Source organism: Trichoplusia ni, chromosome 22 (genome assembly GCF_003590095.1).
Source record: "Trichoplusia ni isolate ovarian cell line Hi5 chromosome 22, tn1, whole genome shotgun sequence".
NCBI classification, from domain to species: domain Eukaryota; kingdom Metazoa; phylum Arthropoda; class Insecta; order Lepidoptera; family Noctuidae; genus Trichoplusia; species Trichoplusia ni.
Window position 1 is genome coordinate 256,407 of NC_039499.1, and position 19,489 is coordinate 275,895.

The window sequence follows — 19,489 nt, forward strand, 5'->3', positions numbered from 1 at the left end:
AATAATAATTTCGGGAATATTATGAATCTACAAGGGAGAAGATTTAATTAAATACTATTTGTAAACAGCAATCTTTATTTGTCATTAATTAATTCATTTTTTTATTTAATAAATATTACTGTAAATGATGAATATTTCCCTACTATAATTCATAATCTTTTCACTTGTTTGATTAATAAATGAGGAAAAAGGTAATATAATTTAAAAGAACTATAACAACCTGTTTAGTAAATAGTCAGTCAAAATATATTTATAGTCGATTTCACAGGTGGTGTAATACAATAACTTTCTTTTGTTCTCAGCTTCAAGTTCAAACTGACTTACTGACAATACTTGTCATGTCACAAATACAACGAATAGGAATATAAATAAATCATGTTTACATAAAATTGTGACTGCTTAAATGTTTTTGTGTTAAAATAATTATAAAAAAATTGAAATTTTTAATGATCTAATTACGGTGTGAAGTTATAATGGTAAGGAATGTCCTATCTTATTTATTTAGTAATGAAGTTATGTAGAGTCAGGTAAATAAGAATCTTAATTAATTTGTTATGGATACCCTTGAACTATGATGATTCTTGAATGGCATAGAATTTCATATTTCAAGTAGGACTGTTTGCTGCTATCTAACGTAAATATATCGTGAAAACGTTACAATAATATTACTATGACAGGTTGTTCAGATGGGATGTATACAATAAAAGTGTTAGTGCTATAGATCTATGACAAATTCTCTTAATCAACGACTGTGGTATGATTCATATATTGGTGCTCCTACTCTCAGAATAACAATAAAAGATAACATTAACATCATAAATGGTTTTACATGTGTAGTCCCTGAAGGGTTTATAACTATTCATCACCAGAGCCTATGGCAAATTTTGTGAAGTTAAAACAGTGATAAGAGAAAATATTAGAAGTTATTGCTCAATTGCTAAGCATTTGTACTTTTCATATAAATGTTTGAGTAGGGTCCTGTGTTTTATTGACCTTTAAACTTGTTATACTATAAGTAATTAGGTTACTCTTCAAATCATGGACATGAAACTTCATCCTACATCCTGTAAGAAATATAATACATTTATTATTTATATTACTAATATTATGTATTCAGATCATTGTGTCTATTTTTGCAAAAATGCTATTAACTTTCTAAGTTATGATTTTTTTAGCTAGCATTCATTAAAAAACTGTAAGTTGAAAGTATAACTGGATATTACACAAGTCATTATGAGCATTTATTTTTGTAATAGTCTGGAAAACATTTACAGTTTCAATGCTAATTGGTGTAACTATGTGTGATGAATGTTTTGTATACTAAATTACTTAAGTCAATCTAGCGTTCATCTTATTGATTTAATTTAATCTAGCCTTCAACTCAAACCTACAGTAATAAAAACATTTCAATGGACAAATTTTCAGAATAGCAAAATACTGAATACAATTGCCAATGCTATAGACAATAAAGAGGAGCTGAAAAAACGGATTGAAAATGGCAAAATTATTCAGCAAGAATTGAACAACTGTGTACACAACTGCCAAAGCCGTTTTGGAGGGAAATCAGAGTTAGCAACAGAAGATGACATAAGGTATCACATATAAACTATTAAAATAAAACAGAAACAGGTTCTAACAATAAGTTTTAACTGGTGATTATTTCAGAATAGCACAACTGTGCGAAAAATGGGAGAAATTGCTTAGCCATGGCATTAGGACTAATTTGTCAAACTCTGCAATTCAAAATTTGGTTACAGCAGGTTTAAACTTCACTTTTAATATTGTTAATGTTGGTAAGATAATATTGTATAATTACAAGAGCACTTGAAAATAGATTTGCTTTAACACATGCTTAGACGACACAATATTTAAAGCATATTCTGATCATTAATATTCAGATTTATGACAGTCAGGAATTATTTTGTTGCAGGTAATTCTTTATGGAGCTATACTTGCTTACACCTAACAAAACATGAAAAAGAAAGATTTAAGATTCTTACGAATATTAATACACCACTTGGGTACTTCAGGGCATTTCTCAGAGCAGCTTTAAATGAGAGATCTCTGGACAGGTACAATTTATCCCAGTTTTATTATTAATATCATGTATAAAATTAAAGTATTAGCATTGTTAATGGTGTGTATTGTTTTAGGTATCTACAGAGCTGGGTGGCTCATGGTTTGCTTATGGAATATTATGAAGAAGGTGCTTTAGTCAGAGATGCAGAAACATCACAGTTGCTTCCAAGCTTGGCAGCAGGTAAGTTATGTTTATTCTCTGAATCATGCTTGTGTATGCTGAATGGTTGGTTCATATTTTAATGATTACTAATGTATGTCTATAAATATATATAATAGGGATAGATTTTTATTTACATATCTTTAGTTCCATTTTGTGAAATAATTGAAATATGGATACATTATTCATATCATTGTATATCAATGTTTTAGAAGTAGGTCCAGTCCAACTGAATATCAAATAGACCTACTTCATACTCAATCTACTAATGATATTGGATAAATAAATCAACATTACATTGTTTCAGGCTTATCAACTGTTCTGTTTGCGTTATCAATAGACAGACCAGAACTGAATGATTCACAGCAGGCTAATCATACAAATAAAGCTGAACATGTGATACCTTTGCCAGTACCTGTAAAGTCATCCAGCAACTTAAAACGAAAACCATTACGCCAAGTTATATCTTTCGACACTAACGAAAAGAAAACCCTTGCAGCTAGTAAAACTAAAGCTTCAGTACCCCCGGAACAAGCGGGTAATGCAACATGGAACAGTGCGCCAGCTACTTGTCTGAACTCGCCTGACCCTAAGATTGTAGCATCAAGTAGCGAACCCTCTAGTTCCGAGTACAGAAGTAGTTTCAGACACTTCTTTCCAGACAGTGTCAAATCTATCGACAGTCCTTCACAGATTTTAACGAAACTCTCAGAATGTGCAAAGGAAATATTCTCCTCTTCCAACAGTATAGATGTTAATAATGTAATTAAGGATGATGTCTCAGAATTAAGTGTTAATAATTTAAAAATATCTGAGAGTGACAGTGAGGAGGTAGCGGGAAGTATTGATGGGAGCACTTCATGTCTAGAACTATGTTTTACTGAAGACGAAAGTGCTCCCGACGATAAATCAATGAATACAGTCTTAGACAATAAGGAAAAAGAATATATGAATCTGCAAATAAGATACACTCAGTTGGAAGTAGCGAGCAAAGAAAAAATAAGTAAATTGGAAACTGTTGTATTGGATTTAAGCAAGTGAGTTATACTTGATAAATTTGTCTTAATAATTAAAAAAGAAAAAAGGTTGTGATATATAATGTCAATATTACCCTATTTACAGAGAAAATGATAGATTAAAGGAACAATTACGTAACTACATGTCCGCCGTAGAACTAGGAAAAGCTTTAAAAGGAGATAACGGCGATAGTTCAGAAGTAGATCAGTATGAAAGGAAACTGGTACAGGTAAGCATCAATAAAACTGAATTTCTTGTAAAAATCATACCAAACAGCTAGTTCAATATGGAAACTGTTACTTTTTGTAAACAAGTGTATCACAACTTCTTATTTTTTTTCACTCACTTAAAACTGTGTTTATTAGACGTGGAACATAAGACAAGCCGCATATTTAAAATGCACATAAAATATTGGTCAAATATCATGAATAAATAATTATTTGCGGCGATCGCTATATTTATTTATTTATTTATTTAATCTTTTACGTACAATTGTGGTACATAAGGCGGACTTAATGCCGCGAGGCATTATCTACCAGTCAACCTTTGGGTATAATAAAAAACAGTTGGAATTAATAAAAATAAAATAGCTTAGTATAAAATTATAGATAATCATTCAAACTTTGCAGGTTGCTGAGATGCATGCAGAACTTATGGAGTTTAATCAGCATTTACAACAACGACTGCAAGAGTACGAGAGTATATCCGCGTTGGAAGTACTAGATTATCCCGAGTCCAATGTAAAGGCGCATATTCCCAGTGCATTCCTGGTTGGAAAGAAAACACATTCATACCATGTTTACCAGGTACGTAACGATTGATGGGCTACTCGAATTTGAGTACTCACCAACGCAGCTAATTTTACCTCTGAAACTATTATTTAACAAAATTAAAATGATAACAATTATTAAGAGACCATATAATTCCACAAATTAAATAGTATCATATTATATTAAATATTTTCAGATATTTCTTAAGATAGGGTCAGAAGAATGGAATGTATATCACAGATATGCCAAGTTCCATGAGCTGCATACGCAACTAAAAAAATGTCACCCTGACATAGCTACTTATAAATTTCCGCCCAAAAAAACGTTGCGAAAGCGTGTAAGTACCCTTATAAATCAAATTATGATATTTATAATGACAAGTTTAATTATCTGGCATCATAATTACTTTGGTCGAATGCGCTAATCTAGAGCTAGATAATCCAATTACTGACACAGGCTATTAAACTTTTTCATACAATGCGGTTACAACCACGGGGGTCATCTAAGCTATTCGATTTACAGGTAGTGATGGTATTCTTTATTTTGGTTGACTAAAACAATGTATTTTAAAGGACGCTCATTTGGTGGAACAACGTCGCGTGGCTCTACAAGCATATCTGCGCCACATCTTACTCGTCTTGCCCGAGCTTAGAATCTGCACCAACCGCGCACAACTCATCACCTTGTTACCTTTCTTTGGGTATGTTTAAACTGAGTTACTACTGGTTTTCTACCATTTTGCATTATTTCAATATCTTGTTTAAATTGTACATTATAATTGATGTTTGTTTTCTAATTTCAGAACGTCATCTACCATAAAGGAAAATGGTATTAATCACATCCTCGACCGTCAACAGTCGAATGATTCCGTTGCATCTTATAATGCACTATGATTACTAATGTTTCACTGCCAAAGACTATACTTTTGGCTACATATAATTGTCAAAAATAGTACATTTCATAGTTTTAAAATAGTCTATCTGATATTTTACAGAGATAGGATACCAAAAACAAACTTATTATTTTTATATCACCTTGTTGTAACGATAATAATTCTAAAGAACTAGTTTAAATTAGGCTTGTAATGTTTTCATATAAAACGAATAGAATATGCACGTGTGTATAAAATATGTAGACAAAATAAAATGTATATAATTTATTTAGATTTTGAAAGAAGAGATTTAAATTATTGATGTAATAATATCTTCCTGCAATAAACATAGTATTATTTATTATAGTTTACAATTGTACAAAATGATTTAATGTCTTGTAGATAATATATTTATTAATTTACTAAACGCACTTCTCCTTTGCTTTATAAGTTGAAATGTTATAGTTCTCTTGATAAGCAAACATGTGTTACCTATGTACGAAATATTTTATACATGTTATTGGAAAGTAGAAAATGTAATTTATCAGTAAACTACCAAGTAATCTAGATAACTTGTTTTATTATTAACCTACATGGATTTCATTGAAATACGTCTAATCGCACATGAGTTAAGCACGATTAGTGATATTTCAATACGCTACTGCAGGGGCTTCCAAATAATCTAATTTGAGGAGGACCACCAAATATGAACTACTTAAATAGCTAAGTTTTATCTAATTAATTCAAGAAAACTAGAATCAATTTGCTTTCTGAAGCAAAATCCTGTTTACTAACTTCTGCCCGCGGCTTCGCACTCGTAAATGCAAGTAGTCTTTGCAGCGATTACTAACATGCCAGCTGACGTTTCAACACATTTTAGGCTAAGTAGAATGTTGATCTATCTCGTTCAGTGCAGCCAGGCTTTGCATGGAAAACGTAATAAATTTGCCCTTTTGCCTTTCATTAGAAACTTGTAAAATGATCAATATTTTTCCACTTTATTGTGTATGTACATATATTATACACTAGCTGTTGCCCGCGACTTCGTCCGCGTGGTTAGAAGATATATCATAGGCATTTATGAACGGAGGCCTTCGAAGATGAATATTTTACCCCGTTTTTGCCACATTTCCATTGCATCTTCGCTCCTATTAGTTGCAGCGTGATGTTATATAGCCTAAAACCTTCCTCAATGAATGGTCTATTGAACACAAAAATAATTATTCAATTTGAACCAGTTCAAACAAACAAGCAATCGAAATCTTCAGCTTTATATATTAGTATATAGAAGTATAGATAAGAGGAACATATATACATATATATACCTATTAAAAAAATTGCTTGACAATCTGTCTCGTAGTTGCAGACTTAAGCATATGCTTATCTCTGCAACTACGAGACAATGTATATACATAGACAGAGAGGAGCGACGAATGTATTGACTTAACTCTTCGACGTACTAGTGCATTAGTACCTATCTCCATGTGTTAATCAAGTATGTCAGTTATCGCTTTACCGGAATTTATTCAAATTACTCTAGCCGTTTGATTGAAATTACACTCACAAACTTTTGCTATATTGCAATATTGGTGTGATATCTAAGGCGCTACAGTTGGTAGTATTGTTATTTTTATACCAAAATGCGTATTTAATAAGAGGACCGGATTGGAAAGGAATAAAATACAACTTAGCAAATAAATTCATGATTTTATTTCATAATAAATAAAAAAAATCAAGAAAACACTTTCCTGAGAATTTTCCATATATTAAAATACATGATACAAAAGATGTCAATACAAACTAAATCACTTGGTGCAAAGGCAAGCCTGTCGGTTTGGGGTTGCCCACCATTGGGCGCGTCCGAGTCGCGTGGACCTCCGGCTAGAGCTATCTATGCAACAGGCGAGTGGAAACCGAGGTTAGCCTCATTTAACTACATTTTGACAAAACAACTAATCTTAAAGATTAACAAAGACACAATGTGCTTTCCTCGTGGAATGCATCTTTGCAGGCATCTCTAATTTTGAATGCAAAATATATGTATTTGATCATGATTTTAAAATAATGTAAGTAGAGGTATATAAAAAAGCGCATTTAGTTCACTTTAAAAGTGAACGAAACGAGATAATTTAGTTTTATGTAGTACAATAAATAAAATATGATAAACATCATTTATCTAAATTAAGTGTGAAATAATTTACTACAACTTTACATCTAAACGATATAAATGTATTGCAACACACTAAGGAGCTTTGGAACCATTGAGTAATTCGGGGCTTACATAAAATTTCCGCTGTTAATTAATGTGGAACAATAAACCTAAAAATTGTGATTTATCTTTGGTTTTGTGGTTATTTATTCGGCTTTAGTTCCATAACTCCTCAAAGGATTCAGCCAGACAATGGCTACTACACCGTTGTCGAGTCTGTATGTAGCCAGCCTCACCGGGCTGTGATCCGCCGTGATTAATTTATAAGTACTTATATAAGTTACAGATCTACTGCGAAGCTGATGCGTCCTAAAGCAAATAGAGAACTTTAACCAATCCAAACATACTATGTTAAATGTCGATGTTTTCAAAGCTTTTTATTCCTCCTGTAAATACAAGTCTGACAGTGATTCAAAGTGAAGTATACCATATATTTCATTAAAAATAACTCTTAACTGTTACGGACTATATTATAAGAGCCGATATTGTAACTTAGTGACTAACATTACTACTGAGACAGTTACAAGACAGGCGCAATACAAAAGTAAAATATTTGCTAAAAAAAACATCACAGCTCACAAGCTAACGTGAAGGTGTCGCGCAGTAGTGAGACTAAGCGAAAGGTGCAATGAATGATAACCTAAGCTACGTTGCAAGACTATGTATGTGTGTTACTAATATTGTTTCATAAGCAGTAACAGTAATGTTACACTTTTATATTTAAAGTCACTGGAGCTAAATGTGATTAGTTGAAAGAGATTTTCATATTCATTGAGGAATATAAAAATCACCCACTAAACTCGAATCGCATGTCAATCTGACGCACACCGTGCCTAGTGACAGTGAACTTGCTTGTTGTAGCAAGTCGTCCAGGCACACGCACATGAAACCAATGCAAACTCACTGGGTATGAATGGATACCTGAAATGTTAATCTGAATATGTATGAACCTTCTCGTTATCACTCATGACACCTTGTGAACATATACCAAAGGCTTTCGTTTCGTTAACTAAATAAATGCTCGCATGTCGGCATATCAACGCTTATCACAATATATAAAAATATATATTAAAGAAGCTTAAACTACAACTACACATTGAAGATGCACACTGCTCTGCATTTGCCACCACACGTGGAATTGATAACACGGGCCGACAGTAACACATATTAATATACTTTTTTTTTACGTTTTTTAGTTTTTACTTTATTTGTGCGGCAGCATATGCAAGTCTGCAATTAATTCACAGCATATTCTTAAAGATAACGAGATATTGCATCTTGGAAATAATTGTTTAAAATCCATATGAGAAAGAAATGAGTGTAGTTATATCCCGCTTACTTCGACACAAATTGGTAACTGGCTCGGTATTTCTTTGTACTGAATGATTGCTCACTTCTCAGTTGGCCACATTTCTTCCTCATTAGGATTAATAATCTCAAAATTCATAGTACATTTAAATCGAGTTTAAGCATCCATAATGGGAAACTAAATTAATACTTTTTGTCATTTCATAAAAATATTTTATCTGATTTAAAAATAGCAACATCAAAAGACAATTTAAGCTTCAAGTTTGCTTAAACCGTAATACTTTTAGAACTGGTACTTTATCGAATTTATATGAAACCTGACATATTATATCGCAGAAAGCTATTAACTGTTCTAAATCCATGTGCACTTATAGACGTTAATTATAAGGTAGCCCAAATGATTAAGCCTAGGAGAATACTACCAAATATTTTTCTTTTTTTTTGTTGCACTTATTATTAGGCTTTCCATAAACACATAGTTATATAACGGTTACGATTTTAAAAGAATTATTTCCTCGCCCCTGTAAGGTACATCTATGAAGTTTCATTTAAATTCTCTATGATGTAATTGCTACCTCTTCAACTCTCATCTGGAACAAGAAAGCATTTTATTTTATGACTATAGTTACGAAGTAGATCTTAATGTAAAATTATGTAATAACGGCTTACCTCGGGCGCCAACAATAATTGATTTCCGTTTGATGTCCTGCGCAGGCGCCGGCCGGACCACGCCGGGAGCTCCACCGCCCACGAGGTGGCCACCGCCAGCGCGGATGGGTTTGGCTGTAATATCAACCATGAGAGCATTAGTAAATATTCAAAATGACAATGATCACTGTTGTTTTATTGCTTTATGTTTCCGTACCGATTTGAGCTTGCGGTCCTCGCCGAGCGAGGTTCTTAGCTCGCACAGCTTCCTTAATTCTGTCGACTTCGAATTGATATCTCTTGCGGTCACGCATAGCACCGTCCTTTGCTTCCTATAAACAGAACAGGGGATAGTTAACATCCTTTATATATGAAGTTATTGGGAAATTTTAAATTACACAAAAATATAGATAAGCATTAACAAGTCTTAAATAGACGTGTAAAATTACCTTGAGAGCAGTTTCCAATGCCTTGACGCGCTCCATAGTGGCGCGCAGACGCTTCTCAAGCTTGGGCACTTCACAACGCAGGTCTGCGTTGTCGCGCACCAGCTGCTTGTGCACCTTTGTCAGCTGTTCCAAGTTGTTCTCCAAGAATGAGATCTTTTGCTTTTGAGCTAATGAACCACCCTCTTCTTCTGCGCCTTCCTCCGAGTTGTTGGACTTCTTTATCCTTGCCTAAAAGCAGTACATAATAATATATTTGTTTTTAAATGCAAGCAAATATACAAAGTACAGTAAGACATTGTACAGGAATTTTAAAGTACTGACCTGCAAGTCCTGCACAAACAGTTTGCGCAGATTGTGCAGTGTCTGCAGCTCCTTGGCCACGGTGTCTTCCAAACCTTTGAGATCTGCGCGGGCCTGTTCACGCCGTTCGACGCTTTGACTAAACATCAAATATTCAACATTATAATGTTGTAAAACTAAGAACTGTAATGGTAGTTAATGGGCACCGGTTATTACCTGCGAATAGACGTGAGTTATCTAACTTCCGGCACGCACCCATCCATATAAATCGCCGCTCCTTGTAGTTAGGCCGAATGTTTTTTTTTTTTGAAAATGCCAACCCTCGGCAGAATGAATATGAATGGGATACGTGCGGAATAAAATGACAACTCAAAAAGTAAAAAAGCGTAAGGCGTTACAAGACCTCGCACTACGTCTACTCATACTTACATTGATTATAAATGTGTATCACATTCACATTTTGTCGCTTCTTTAAAGCAATTTAATCTAGAATAGTGAATATAAATAGGTATATTCTAACATTGCATCGATTAAATTGCTAGACCAAAGGTACGCCTGGTGTGTTTAAGTTACTAGCAAATAACCAAACAGTTGTATACTTTATCGGGGCTTGGTAAAAATTAGCACAACATTACTGGCGGTATCTTAAACACATGGAGGCGACAATCACTCTTCGGCAGTTTGAGTGCACACAGACTAGGGGAAGTGACATGGACACTAGGAACAATATGGTAAAATGCCATTAATACTAAATAGGTGATTTCGGAGTGGAATGAACAATGTCGCATGCAGTTCAAAATCATACATAAATGCAATATTTCGTGATAAATGCCTTTGGAATGGTAGTGGTTATCCTTATTATATATGCCTTAAAACAGACAGGGCAGTTATAAACCTAGTTATTACTAAATGGTTCCATATAGCCTGTTTGATAATAATAATGTAATATACCTATGTTTCATCTTATCCTAATTGTTTGTAGTATATTTGATTTAGTGTACGATCTTACATGGACAAACAAGATAAGATGCGCACTATTGTACCGAAACAGGATATTATCCATGCGAACTAGCTATAACGGTTTTCAAATTGTATAAAAAAATATTTTGATAAAAATATTACTTGCCAACTCTCTATACAAACATTCAAGATATTTACAGATATATTTACAGGAAAATATTGTTTTAAATAAAGATTTCAATTTTCTGCTTCGTTTACTTTCGCGACTTATTTGTGCAAGCATTAACATTTTCTAATTTAGTCACTAACTTATACACGTATTACAGCAGATAAGCTGTTCTAACAAACGACTAGGGGTTCATAGAGTACACTATTATTAGTGTTTAGATCTAGATAATACTTTTTAAAAAGTATATTAAACAAAGTTTATAGCTGCATAAACATGATTACCTACTAAACAACGCATTAAGGCAGTGTAATTTATAATAACGTAAAATGCTTAACTGTTAAATAAAGCTGATATTTGGTTACGTAATATTAACATCAACAACCGAAACGATCACAACGCGGTTATCCCTAACGATATTGGTTATTTCTTATAAGGTTAGGTATCGAGTATAAGATTCACATTTTGATAACAAGTTCATGCTCAATCAATACTAACGATTATAATACAACATGCTACAAGTTAGCAAATCACTACAACATACATAAATACGAATCTCTCAAGCAAAATAAACGTTACAAAATAAATTACCTAAGATTGACTAGGTATTAAATGCTTCATTGACTAGTGTAATGATTAGTCTTTAAAAGCGAAGCATCGAAAATGCATAAAAAATACGAAACTAGTCGTCTTGAATATCAAAACAACAATAAATAAAATAGCAACTGGCTTACATTGAACTATAATACTTTATGATTAGATATTTTGTACTGTTACTACAGTCAAACAATGTAAACCAGTTGTGTTAGTCATGGGTAGCGTCATTATTAATACATTAAATACATTTATGGATCTCTCACACAAATCAATTGAGCTATGGTCATCAACATTATTGTTCAGCAATCTATTCAAGTTAAATTATCAGCAACCTGAATTGGTTCCGTTCGAATTATTTGAAAATAAAGTTTGGTATAATAACCTTACTTCACAACTATAACCAATTCAGGTGTTGCCGTTTAATTATTGCTGCATATAATATTTTTAAAGGCACTGCAAACAATATTGTCTAGTGTTAAGAGATCCATGTAGATATCACAGAAAATAAGTTACAAAGCTTAAACCAAAACAACAATCTGTGGGTAGCGATGGGTGAGGAGGATCATGGTGACAGATATAAGTAAATGTAGTTGGAGGGGGTGGATGTTGCAGGAATGGCGGGGACTGTGGGACTTGGGGATTGCCGAGAGCGACTTTTCCTCTTTGGCGGAAGCTTTCTCTATATCGAGGCCCATTCCATACGAGAATCCTAGTTTCTCCCTTTTTGGCGATAAGATGTAATCCCTAAAGTGATCGCCCTCCTCTTTTAATACCATCTGCTGATTGACCACCTCTTTCTCAGCTTTATCAAGAGTACGTCGGGGGGATCGTGACACTAACATGAGTTCCTTGAGTTTAGCCGACTTGTCGGCCTCCTCGCGCTTCAGCTTCTCGTAGTCGTCCTGGAGTTGCTGGCGAGCCAGCGTGAGTTCCTGGTAAGTGCTGTGAACAAAACATTACATTAGTATGTCATGGTATAGTAAACCCGAGGTTGTTTCGATTCTCCATCTGTAAAAATGAGGATGATAACTTTTGTTAAGATAATCCTGAGCAGGTGAGTGTTAGTGTCGGCGGTGTGTAAGCAGTAAGTAGTATGTGGCGCGTACTCCTTGAGCTCCTGGTTCTGGCGCTGCAGCGCGGCCAGCTCGTCCCGCAGCGCGGCGAGCTGCGAGGCGTGCGCGGCGCGCAGCTGCTCCAGCTGCGCCTCCAGCGCGCTGCGCACCTGCGAGTCCGCGCGCTGCTCCGCCGCCGCCAGCTGCACGCGCTCCGCCGCCTGCGCAACCACACACGACAACATCACTCAGGGTCGAAAATCTATTTCTTGATTCTTAGGAAATCTCTAGTATCATCTGGATACTGAAGACTTTTTATTTTACTATTCCTTTAAAATAAGTAGTAATAAGTGTGATACTGAAAATGAATACCAACTACTTATTTTCCTTCTAAAGACTATAAATAAAATAGGATACCTTTTTAACTGTAATGAAAACGTAGTAGGTACCTGAAGCCGGGCGCACTCCTCGCGCAGAGCGTCGGCTGCCTCCTCGAGTTGTCGCTTCTTGTTCTCGGCCTCGCGCATGGACTCCGCCAGCGACGCGCAGCGAGCCTCGTGCTGCGAGATCAGCAGTCGGCACTCGCCCAGCGAGCGCTCGTACTCCTCGATCTAATCAAAACAATAATTTTAGAATAATATTTCTTGTAAGAAAAATGTAACTACATACTAAAAATAAAAACAATGTTAACGCTATTTAAATTATGTCAATTATCTAGGATTCTAGATTATTAACGATTACGACAATCAACGCGAATCACAAATATATGCAATCTACTAAATTTACTAATGTACGGTAAAACTCGAATGAGTTTATGTTTGCATCTTTAGTATGTTTTTGTTCATTGTACCTTTATACCAATAAATAAATAATAATAATAATAATAAAAAAAAGATCACGTCATGGCAACATCGTAAAAAGCAAAATTAAAACGAAACCTCACCTTTTGGTTGGCGTCAATGTTAGCGGACTCGAGCGAATGGCAGCGCTGCACGATGTTCTTAACCTCGCTCTTCATCTTGCTGATGTGCAGACGGGCGACGGTGAACTCCTCCTCGAGCTTGCCGACAGTGTCCACGTTCAGCTTGAAGTCCAGCTCGGAGCCTCCGACGGCGGCGCCGATCTCGGCCAGGTCGCGCAACAGATTCGTCAGAAGCTCGGCGATACGCTTGCGCTGGTGTGCCGACAGGTCGCGGAGTTGCTGAAGCTCTGAAGTAGCGCTGGCCAAAGCACTCTGAGGGAAAATATCAGTCAGTTTCAAACAATCACTTACTTCTTTATTGTATAGAGGATTTTACTAACTGCCTTTCAAGATCATTCCCCATTTATGCTTGTGGCAATTATAAATATTAACATATAGTAAGCAATTCATCTTAGACAGGTTTTGTTACAATTTATGTAATCGTCGAGTTTCACATGCTACTTGTGTGATCTCTATGTACTAAAGGTACAAAAAAATATATTAGAGTTAGCTCAAGAGATGTATGCCTACCTGCTTAGCCTGGAGCTCCTCGGAGAGCTGGTCGCACTCGCGGCTCTTGCTGTCAACCTCCTGCGACTTCTGGTCGTAGTTGACGGCGAGCTCCTCGAGAGCTTGCAGCACTTCCTTCACCTCCTCCTTGGCGGCTTCGTTCTCCTGCTGGATGCGGTTCATGTCGCCTTGCAGGGCCTCGTAGTCGCGCCTAATAGAAATTGAGAAAACTTAATGTTACTCCCCTAACATTTTAACGCTGCCAAATAGTATGTGCTAAGAAAAGATATTACTTCTATGATAAAAAATGCATGACCATGTTAATTGCGTATTAATTGTCAAAATTGTAACAATCAGAATCCAAATCAGATATGTAGATAACAGTACGAAATAAACTGTTTGACTTTCTTTTCTGATAACTATTGTTGTTCAGATACTTCAGACATAAAATATAGACTTATATATTTTTTGATTAAGTAAAGAAATAAGTATTTTTACCGTGTGCCAGCAATAAGCTCCTCCTGCTCCATCATCTGGTCCTTGAGTTTCTCCACCAGCTGCGAATGTTGGTTGATCTCCTCATCTTTGTCATCCAGTTGTTGGTAGAGGGCCTCCAGCTTGCCTTGCATAGCTGCATCTTCGACGGCGCTAGATACAGCAACAGGAACAGGCTGCGACAGAAATCGATCATAAGTTGAATGTTGAATAAACTTGAGAAAAGTATACAAAAAATACAAAGCTTGGTGATGGGCTCCTTTTTCCGCACGTAGGCTCTAAGTCGGCCCATTGTGCGTCTTGAATACAAAGCTTTAAAAACTTGTACCTACTGTCGCTAATGACTGAACTAACAACTTTCCAGCAGAAAGCAGACACAATTTCAGATTCGCACAGATAAAGTGTTCTGTAGCACAGTGATAAAACACTACGAAACTTTTACACTTACCGCCGCTGGTGGTTTCTCCTCAATGAATGACGTAATAGGAGTGACAGCCTCAATTTCTTGCAAGTTCACTTGTTCTTCAATTCGTACGGTCTCACCCGAACGCCAGCGGTTAAGCTCCGCCTCCAATTTCTCAACCTAATAATTACAATAACATGTTATGAAATATGTCAACAACAATAATTAATAATTTTAGCTTGCTTTATACAGACCTTGCCCTTCAGCCTCGCCACCTTCTCCTTCTCCCTCTCATAACGACGCTTCCATTCCTCAGCTGTGAGTTCCTCGTTGACGCAGACGACATTCTTGACAGTCTTTGCCCTAATAATAATATGAAGTGTTACCATAGCTACGTCTTAAAATCGAACAAATTAAATGCAATAAATTATGCGTAAATCGCTATTGCATTCACAAGTTTTTATGACTCATCATGAAAAACAGTTGATAAAATGAATAATTTACCTTTTACCAAAGTCGAGTGTACTCTTGGTTTCACTCTCGTTGAACGAAGCCGGGGAGCAGCAAATAACGATGGTGGTCCTGGCATTTCCTCCAAGTGACTCTTGTAAGATACGTGTCAGTTTTGAGTCTCTGTACGGGATGTGCGACTTGTTTCCATCAGCTAATGCCGAAATTACGTTACCCAAAGCTGACAATGATTTGTTAATATTTTTAGCTTCGTCGAGGACTGTACCTTCAGCACCAGTTTTAGATACCTGTTAAAAATAGCATTATGAACTCGATTTCCTAATCGTACTTTCTGTTAAATTAAACCAACATTAATTGAGCAAACTGCTATATTCACTCAGTTTTTCGATTATAATTATCTGTTTATTTTATCGACATTGTTTAGTATTTTTAAGATATGTTGTTGATATCACGCACATTTCACACTCACATGATTTAAACACTAACACTAGAAAACCAAGGCTCATCAATCGCCTACTTACTGCTAATAAACAATGAAATGGTAATCTGATTTATGAAGTTAGTAATTATAGTTTCGTTTTCAGACATTTATTATCTTTTATAATTACCTCATATGAACAGTGCATAAGCTATTGAAGGTTGAATGATACAACACATATTTAGTAACATTAACTATAAATACCTTTTCAGAACCAGCCAAGTCCACCAAGTACAATTTGCCTGAAAGCTTCTTTTGATTCTCGAGGTTTTCTTGCTTAACATTTATGAGGAAGACTGAATGAGATCTAGATGAATGTTCATTCATGTCTGAAGTAAAAATAGGGAGTTAATAACTTAACATATTAACACAACTGAATTGCATTCAATAAATTTTTAGATACTTACTTGTGACTGCAATGTGTCGATTTGATTTGCCCTCCTCAATAACTTCAAACACTTCCTCTGGACTTGACACAAACCTTTCAGTAGCACCTTTGACAAATGGGACTCTGTTTTTGTCCTCATGAACACTAAGGTTCACTTTTGATACTAAAAACACATAGAAATTAGTTAGCCTTGTTATAAAACCACTTATTGAAATTTTGTATAAAACAACATTTAGTCTACTAACCATCCAACAAGTCCCTAATTTTGTCCATGTAAATTTCAAAGTATGAGACTTTAATGTGAAATTCCAAATTCTCTTCCATGGCGTAAATGTGGTTGAATATATCATTAACAATCCGTGGAATAATACCCTGTTTTCCTGGATCCCCTGTAAAACATTAACAAATAAAGAGTAAAGAATTTCTAACTAACAAAGATTCATTCCATCCATTAGATAAGTTATATAAATGTAGTACACTGACCTATGACACCTTCCATGGTATGTGTCTTTCCTGAACTGGTCTGACCATAAGCAAATATAGTGCCGTTGTAGCCAGCCAGGACATCAGATACAATACTCTTGGCAGCTTCATTGTAGACCTTTTCTTGGGTTGCATTTGGTTTAAATACTTTGTCAAACAAGTATACTTTGCCCTAAAAAAACATTTGTAGATTCTTAAAACTCTATTGCATAAATTTCAGACAGTATAAAGATGTGATGAAATACCTGAATATGCAATTCATAAGTTTTAATTATTATGAAAGTTTTATTCTAAATAACTGTTGTGTACTGTGCAAGACGTTGTTTAAGAATTTATTACATGAGTGTATCAGTCATTAATTATGTTCATAATAGACAAAAGTCTTGATGTAAATCTATTATGAGCAATGTATTAATTATTGTTCTCAGGAATGTATAGAGCAGAAACAAAGAAAATGCTCATCTATAAGTATAGATGCTTGGAATAAATAATAACTAGAACAAACAACTAAGGTCATTAGCAAGTTTTTTTTAATCTGATTTTGTAAACAGACTATGTTGGTAATATATGTAATTAATATTAAAAAAAGGTATTTAAATAATCTAATGTACAAAAAAGTTAAATAGGTATTTTAATATATTAAGGTACTTAAAGCCAGTAAAGATATTTATTAGAACATTTAGGTTAATGTAGACAACTTCATGCATAAAATAAATTACACTAACTACAACAAGATCTTTTTCAAATAACAAAGCTATTGTAGACTGTTAAAATAATTGCATAATTTTAACACTTTCACTCAAACCAATTTTTAAATTAGCACACATGCAAATTGAATAGACACATATGCATTCAACAGAAGTCACATGGATTGATAATGACAATCTGTATCTGCTTTTTAAGGCATAGTGATAAATTTAAGTCTTTTATAATGTGAATATTCTACTAAACCTTATAGTTTCTTTATGTTTCTAAATGATTACTATCTTAATTCTATATAGGATTGTTGTAAGAGTGGTTCATTGATACCCAGTATACTGTAGTCTAATGCAAAAACATAAACATACCGGGGTTATTAGACTATACACTGGATGAATCAGGTCAAGTATCTGACGTCATCACCTAGACAAACTAGCTTGTTTAATTCTTAAACTGAACATGACTCCTCCCTTCCTAATTTTTGGACTAAATTTTCTCAATTTTTTTTTTATTTTAAATTAGTTTAGTGATTCACTGGCTAATTTTAAAGCATTCGATTTTGATTTATAAGTACCCCCATTTGTGAGTTATTAAAGTAGTATAGTAAATTATCAGTTTTTCATGTTTTTTTTTTACTTTTTAAATTCTAATTCATATCTATCATTATGCTCTTTTATAAGTACTCAAAACATGTACAACAAATTTTACCTATGTTCATATCTGTTTATGATTATTATTATTTAATTAACATAAAATTATAAGGTTAATTGGGTCAACCATATTGTGATATCTGTAATGAACAGCATGCATAGTATGATGTTAATGATTAGCATACTAATAAAGAATTTAAGTACTTATCTCATTACAAGAAGTGAAATCAATATTTATATAATTATAATAAACCATATTATTGTAATGTCAGCAAATTCCTCTATTATTTGAATTAATATTATTGAAAAAAAAGTGCAATACCAATTTCTAATCTCTAAAACCGCATTATTATATTTATAAGTAGGTAGGTATAACATTTTTAATTATACAAAGCAATTGAGTATTGCAATGAATTCATTCAAATCATCACAAAAAATCTCAATTAAATTCGTGGTATACCAACTCAGGTCAAGGTCGAAGAGGTATTTGTATTGATTTTCGACAAAACAAAGACGTTTATGCTCATAAGAAGATTATTCGTCAAGATTCTTTAAATTTACACGACAATATTCATAACCATCGAAGCGGAATGAAAAAGAAAGGCCATTTCGTAGCAGGTGAACAACTCGTAATGTATTAGTCATCATGATCTAATTTAGGGCGATGATAGGGGAAAGCACTGCAGACATAAATATTATTTTACTTACCCCTATAGAAATGCAATTGTCATCGGGTCCAGAAGGGAATTTCACAATAAATTTAGATCCAGCTTTTTCTTCAGAGTCATTCAGTGGCCGAAATCGGCAAACTACTCTGATGCTGTCTTCGGCAGCAATCTCACGATCAGCTGCCATTTTCCAAAAATAAAATAGCTTACACTACACACCGTCTAAGCAATTAAAAAATAAAACGATTTGGGAACATAAAACCGTGCATGAAGAACTACAAAGTTAAAATTTTGTCACTGAAAAATCTTCATGACAGCAATATCAAAATGTCGGCCATATTCTTCGAAGAAGAAAGGCCTGTAATGTCTTATTGGTGGAACGATTGACATGCAACCAACATAAGGGAAAAAATCGATTACAACCGCGTTGTGTTCAGAACTTGTAATTAGACTCGCAAATTCATAATTTTTGACTTAACATTTTTAAAATTCATAAAACTAGTCTCTTGTTTTCTAACACAATCGTATCTTAGATTATTAAATAAGTTGAATATTAACTCAACTGCATTTCATACCACTTAAAATTTACACAAATAAACTTTGTGAAAAGATGTTGTCTTCATTTTTCAGAACGTTCCGCGACAAAAATAGAATGAACGCATGTATTTAGCCTGAATGAATGATGAGTAATCTGGTG

General features: G+C 34.4%; 2 protein-coding genes across 2 annotated transcripts; one reads left to right on the forward strand and one right to left on the reverse strand.

The window, feature by feature from the left end:
• Window positions 1–305: 305 nt before the first annotated feature.
• On the forward strand, window positions 306–5,466 carry LOC113504556 (sorting nexin-29-like). The gene is made up of 11 exons (XM_026886917.1): window positions 306–476; window positions 1,426–1,592; window positions 1,666–1,793; window positions 1,931–2,072; window positions 2,154–2,260; window positions 2,547–3,276; window positions 3,362–3,485; window positions 3,886–4,062; window positions 4,223–4,363; window positions 4,599–4,726; window positions 4,829–5,466. Exons 1-11 carry the CDS (start codon window positions 474–476, stop codon window positions 4,917–4,919), a joined length of 1,938 nt encoding a protein of 645 aa, XP_026742718.1. The 5' UTR covers window positions 306–473; the 3' UTR covers window positions 4,920–5,466.
• A 1,118-nt stretch (window positions 5,467–6,584) lies between these two features.
• LOC113504608 (kinesin heavy chain) lies at window positions 6,585–19,161 on the reverse strand. Its single transcript, XM_026887001.1, has 19 exons — window positions 18,833–19,161; window positions 16,776–16,947; window positions 16,538–16,681; window positions 16,312–16,455; window positions 16,109–16,233; window positions 15,460–15,713; window positions 15,210–15,318; window positions 15,001–15,135; window positions 14,556–14,728; window positions 14,079–14,268; window positions 13,530–13,820; window positions 13,036–13,197; window positions 12,641–12,807; window positions 12,375–12,476; window positions 9,833–9,950; window positions 9,512–9,739; window positions 9,280–9,394; window positions 9,084–9,197; window positions 6,585–9,004 (listed from the first exon to the last, which is right to left on the reverse strand). The coding sequence occupies exons 1-19, from the start codon at window positions 18,977–18,979 to the stop codon at window positions 8,994–8,996; spliced, it is 2,901 nt and encodes a 966-aa protein (XP_026742802.1). The 5' UTR covers window positions 18,980–19,161; the 3' UTR covers window positions 6,585–8,993.
• Between the last annotated feature and the right edge of the window lie 328 nt (window positions 19,162–19,489).